We start from the raw sequence: 6013 nt of genomic DNA on the forward strand, positions 1-6013 counted from the left end.
GGAACAACGGACTCGGTTCGTATTATTCATGCGAGAGATGGGGCCATGAGCCCAAGAGCGATGAGGCCCATCGCGCTATGACGGTTGGTTCAGTTATTTCAATCGTCCTCTAAAAAAACCTTTCGCTAGAAATTTTTTAAGCCTGAGATCGAGCAACAGGGAATTATTTTTTGTGGGACCAGTAACATAGGATTATAGGAAGTGAAGTACTGAAGTGGAGCATCTGTGTTAGGTGGAAGGGATCGGACAAGGGAGTGTCTTTAGGATGGGGGGATTCTACTTTTAGGAATGATAATGAACTCATAACCATTTTCTTTTATCTTCTAAGAGCATCTCCAAGAATATTCAAAATATATTACTAAAACTCGATTTTGGGAAGGAAAAACATTACTCCAACAGTTGTCTAAACCACTGTCCAATTTTTTCGCACATCCAATCCGAGCATCAACATGAGCTATTTTTGCACCCCTCCCGCTCACTCCCAATCCGTGCAACGCCCATGGGAAAAGTGCCGTCAGTTTTTTTTTGTCCACATATTGTTGATTTTTTTATCTAGTTTTTGGGAACTGTTGGGTGATGAGTTTCTTTTTCTTCCCAAAAGTTTTTGGCAAGATCCAAAACCAATTGTTTTTAGGATTTTATTTTTTAGACACTTTTGGAGATGCTCTAACAGGTAAAACACAACTTGAAAGCAAATCCAAATATGGAAGTTGTGGTAAAATCAGCGGACCCAATGATGGATGCACTGTCGGCTGCCTAGGAATAAAAATTTAACCTCTTTTCTTACTATATAAAAGTAACGCTTTATATAATTAGGCAAAGCCCCTCCTGTTTTCTTAAAAAAAAGTATCATTTTCGTCAACCAACAAAAAAAAATGAACACATGCTCTTCTTAAAACATGGAAATAATTTTTTTACCAAAAAAATAGTGAGATTTTGGATGGTAATATACTTTCTATCGTTTGTAATTCTATTTATCTCAATTTATTAGACGAAAATTTTAATATATTAATATATTTGAATATGTGTTTCATAACATATGGAAATAGCAAACGAGAGGAGCTAACGAAAAACCAAGATTCATTGTCACACTCTTCACTTCTTTTTTACGGTTCCATTACATTAGTAACAACTCTTATTCGACAAAATAAACAATTCCTCAAAAAAGGGCACAAATTGATTTCTTTCTTTTCAGCAGTCACACAAAATTACATTTGTAAACTTTGAGGTATAGCTTATGTGTACAGAGGATTACAAAGAAACAAGATAAGGTGGCGACACAACTGCTGGCTTTGTTGTTCAAACAACCTCCCAAATGGAATAAATTACACCACAGCTGGCACACGCTTTTTAAAATAAGTCACATGTTGCATCTGTAAGAAACAAAGAAAAACGAACGATGTCAGCTGAAAATAATGTAGGTGTAATTAGGTTTAGTGCAAAATGTTTGGAAGCAACTGTTCACCTTCCATTGTCTCAAAAGAGAAAAATAAATATTCAGGTTATTAATCACATGGTGGTGAATTGAGAACGCATACCTGTACATGACAATATGTTATTTGCACTTCTATTACGCAGCCTGTTGCAAAAGGAAGTCCCCAAGGACGGAGCTTGCGCTGTTGTCCTAAGGGCTACGTTCAGCACTGGAGCTGTTTGCGTTCCTCTCATTTTCCATAGCTTCTTGATGTTCGCTACATTGAACTCCACATTCATCATTTCCATCAAATACTTTTGTGTCGCTCTGCCCTTGTGAATGTGAAACATTCAGATGTGCCTTAGGATTTGGGTTTTGTTCTTTGTTCTCTTTCCCAGCATCAGAGGGCATTTTGATTCTTGGTGCCCACAGATGATTTTTCGTGGGACGTTCACCCTTGGCAATGACCGTTCTTGCTCTGGGGCTATCGAATCTCTTAGCAACCCTAGTCTTCTCTGCAGATTCTGCTTCTGAATTAGGTTGCTTCAACACTTTCCCTGCTATTGACGGCCTTGGTTGAGATATTGGCCTTCTCCTATCAATGGCTTCAGGTGAGGATGGTTGAGGTGACACTCTGGCTGTGTTGGGTTGTCTTGGTTGAGATGTTGATCTCTTGGTAGTGACTTTTTTGTTAATATCCTTTGTAGATGAGTTGGATATTTCATTTCTCATGTCTTGTTCGAGTGACTTCAGCCTCCTTTTGAGTTTGTCCTATAAACAAACCGAAATTAAAGAAATTGCTTTAAGGATTGGATGGTTTAAATTGATTGAAATAGTCATCTAGTACAAAAAATACTAGCTATTTAGGATTGCTTACATTAAGTTGGGCTTCAATCTTTGCAGATTTCTCTGCTATTGTTATCTTGTCACGCAGTCGTTGTATCTCTCCCTGCATGATTGTTAAATGGTTAGTTCTCCATGTACAGTTTCAACAGCATCTTTTTGTATCATGACATCGCTTCAAAATATGACACAGCATAGGGTACCTGCAAGAGCCTTCGTTCTTCAAGCCATCTCTTGACAGGCATCAACTTATCAGAGTCGTCTTTCCATTCGTTCGCCGCTGTCGATGCAACACGATTGACATAAACCTTGGCTCGTGCTAGCTCCCTCTCAAGAGTTTTCTTTTCCTCCTACAATTATAATATCATCTGAATAATCAAGGAACTGATGGAACCCAACATCTAAATTACTTGCTCTCTAGTTCCGCACTTACATTCAACTTGGCAGCCTGATTCTGATAGAAGTGCACTGCATTGGCAACCTCACCAGTCTCAAGAATTGACTCCTCAAGCTCACTAATGGTATGCGTGAGCTTCTCAACCTCCAATACCTTCTGTCTGTTAGCCTTTTCTAACAATTTGTTCTCTTCCTACAGGTGCATACAAGAAAGAAGGATTAGTACCACAAGTTAATTCCTATGCAATTAAACGAGGGCTAATGTAGGTACATGGTATATCTCCATCTGTTTCTTCAGTTCGATGTTCTGGTTCTGAACATCCTCTACAATCAGTGCCCTCTCAAGTGCGCTACGCAAAATATTCCCTGCTTCGACAAGCGCCACCTCCTTCAACTTTACATGCCGTTCTAGCGCCTTCTTGTCGTCCTGGAGAACTGCAATCTAGCGACCAGAAAAGCGTCCATGCACAAGAATTTAAGTAACTATGGACATTTGTAAGTGGTTTTGATGGTGAAAGTATGTATCCAGAGTTTCAGATTACCTCATGTCTGTACTTTCTTATGTCTGACTCCAAGGGTGCGATGATGGCGTCGAAGGGAACTGATTCCTCGTCTTTTTGGGAAGAGTGGATCCTTCTTAGTGTTGCCTCTGCAGCGAACTGTGCAGAAAGTGCTTCTTTACGCTCATTGCTTAGTCGTTTCACATCCAAATTCTGCCAGATCAAGTAAACTTGTTACAACAACGAGAAATAGTAAAGCAGACTTCGGTTTCTATGCAAAATAATAAGCAGCAAAAACCAAACTAATTGATCAACCTTTTGCTCAAGCTGTTTTTCCAAACTTCTCATCTTCTCGTCCTGTTTCTTTAGTTCCTTGCTCAGCTACAAAATACGAAGGAATGTCAATACAGTAAAGGACTAGTCATCAATAACTTTGCTGTGGAAAGTGGAAGTTTGCTTGCAATGGGCAATGCAAAGCAAGTCAAGCAAAAGGGATTGCAAGTAATTGAGTAGCTAGGTGATTTCTTGGTCCATGCCTCCTCGGTGAGGCCCAAGATTTGTTTGATGTGTTGGTGCATAGGTGTCTGGTATTTCTCCTCCTGGAGTGTCAACCTTGTGGGGTGATGTAATTTTTAAACAATATAGCTCTCTTTTAATGAATGATAAGAGTTCCTGCAACCCTTTAAGAAAAAGGAAAATAAACTCAAGCTGGAATTTAACTCGTTCAGCAAATTACTTCAGCAATAGCCTTGTCCTTCAGAGCTTCGGTCACCTTCAAGCCTTTGATTTCACTGTATGCATGTCCCAGCTCTCGCTCCTTTTCTGCATGGAACTCCAAAAATTAGTTTCAAATAGACATGATAAACCTTTTTTATATTTATAGAAATAACTTTTTTTAAAAATATATTCTTTGAAAACTGACGTGGTTCTACTTGACGCTTACCTTTTGGAAAGCATAGCCAAATAAATAAATAACTGGCTCTGGTTAGATTATTAAGTTTTACAAATTTTATTTCACCTACCCTTCTGAGTCACTGAGAAGTAATTTGATAGGTGTGGAGTGGTTGAATAAGACATGTGACAACAAACGATTTGGCAGAAGTTTCTGCACTGAAAAGCTCAGAGTACGGATATTATAAAACATTAAAGTTAGATATGATTATTCTACCTTGCAGTACAATAATTAATAAAACAGATTGGGTGAATCCACAATTGCAAAAGGGTTAAAAGTCGATAGCAATTAAAAAACATGTAAAACTACGACCTCTGTTTTATGAACTAATTAGCTTGTCCTAAACGTCATATATTTAAAACAGAGGGAGTATTTGCATACGAATCAACTGTGTAACTCATAGGTCACAACACCACAAGGGCCCTGCACTGTCAACAGACACAAATAACTGTCCTTAATTCTTGATGATAACTAGGCTACAACTATTGTTTGGGTTACATTTAATTGAAAATCATGAATCAATTAGAATGGGTGCCGATAGACATCCTACCAACTATGCATGCTTATTCTCCATTCAATTCCTTGACATCCTACCAACCACGCATACACTGAAATTTTCCAAGGTTTTGTCACACCTGTAACTTAGAATTTGAGCAATTCTCTCCACCAACTAAAGGAATAGGGTTACTTGTACCACTGTGTTTCCTTTTGTACAGTAGAAAAGGTTGTTTTATCTGACTAAAGCTTTTTATTTAGAGTCTAGAATCGCAGCCATCCAAAGCGAGCATGCTTAACTTTTTTAATTGAATAAAATGGTATTTCTAAAGTAAATTTGTTTGCTTTACATAATAGCCAATATTCATGCATCGTCCTTCTGCAGTTATTTTCAGCATGCTGCTTACTGCGTCACAAGTCTGCCAAGTAAATTCCAGTAAATTTTAAATATGGAGGGAACTGAAACGACTTATGATTTTTTACTGACTCACTATTACTTTTTTCATGGAATTAAATAAGGTGAATTCACTCATACTGATTGATCAGGCAGTTTAATCAACCTTGCAGGTTGCAGCAGCAAGGTTGTCAGAAGTTTCTACTGACATATCTTTCCAAGACAGTCATGCACTCGGGTAAAATGGTGCACTTATTTAATTAGACTCTGCAGTTTTTAACTATATGAAAACCTCCTTCTCAGATTCCAACCTTACTGTCAGACTTAGTCATAACCGTGCAAATGTAAATTACTTCAAAAGAAAAGGGATCTAGAAACGTGCATAGCAGCATGGTACAGGTTCCTCTGGGGCTTCTAGGCCCTCTCTCCTGGTCACAAACTGGGGCATCAATTTGGAGCTCATAGGGAATTGATACTGGAACCAGGAAGACGAAGTATGCAAATTCCTCAAAGTTCATTCATGATTCATATATACTACATAATAGCACGATCATGATAAATTTATCCATGATTCATGTTGCACAATGCACCGTCACTGTGGAGTTATGGAAGCAAAGTGTAGCATAACAAAAGACGATGATGGTGCACTTATCAATCTAAGTATCTAACTACTACGATCATATGCATGCATATGTGCTACGTAGAAAAACAAACCTCTGAGGAGATTCTCCAGCCGATTGAGCTCGTCGACTACGGGATCAGAGTGGCAATGGCCATGGAACATCTCCTTGCCATGATCAACCTCTCCCAAGCTACCCATCTCTTTCTCCCCCCACAATGCTAATAAGGAAGGCTTGGCCACAAGCTAGCTATAGCTCTGGCTGCTATAGCGCTAGCAGTTTCTGCTGTTCTCACCTAATGATGGGAAGAAGAGCTGCACATCCAAACGAGTCGGTGTGGTTGGGATTATATGCGCTGCAGGTTTCTTCAGGAGCACCCCATTGTCGCCATTCAGCTTA

At 38.9% G+C, this 6013-nt stretch overlaps 1 protein-coding gene across 1 annotated transcript; it reads right to left on the reverse strand.

The window, feature by feature from the left end:
• Positions 1–1063: 1063 nt before the first annotated feature.
• Positions 1064–6013, reverse strand: LOC117838413 (microtubule-associated protein 70-4). Its single transcript, XM_034718434.2, has 10 exons — positions 5709–6013; positions 3890–3975; positions 3469–3534; positions 3196–3366; positions 2925–3095; positions 2691–2846; positions 2461–2607; positions 2292–2363; positions 1539–2185; positions 1064–1373 (listed from the first exon to the last, which is right to left on the reverse strand). Exons 1-9 carry the CDS (start codon positions 5812–5814, stop codon positions 1625–1627), a joined length of 1536 nt encoding a protein of 511 aa, XP_034574325.1. The 5' UTR covers positions 5815–6013; the 3' UTR covers positions 1064–1373; positions 1539–1624.

Source organism: Setaria viridis, chromosome 9, assembly GCF_005286985.2.
Source record: "Setaria viridis chromosome 9, Setaria_viridis_v4.0, whole genome shotgun sequence".
Taxonomy (NCBI): Eukaryota; Viridiplantae; Streptophyta; class Magnoliopsida; order Poales; family Poaceae; genus Setaria; species Setaria viridis.

What these genes read in the sequence shown, in the direction of transcription:
- LOC117838413 (XM_034718434.2), bottom strand. Translation starts at nt 5,814, where the DNA reads ATGGGTAGCTTGGGAGAGGTTGATCATGGCAAGGAGATGTTCCATGGC. An exon ending in AAAAACAGCTTGAGCAAAAG is followed by an intron (nt 3,367 to 3,468) that starts GTTGATCAATTA and finishes TTGATCTGGCAG; the next exon opens with AATTTGGATGTGAAACGACT. An exon ending in ATCAGGCTGCCAAGTTGAAT is followed by an intron (nt 2,608 to 2,690) that starts GTAAGTGCGGAA and finishes TTATAATTGTAG; the next exon opens with GAGGAAAAGAAAACTCTTGA.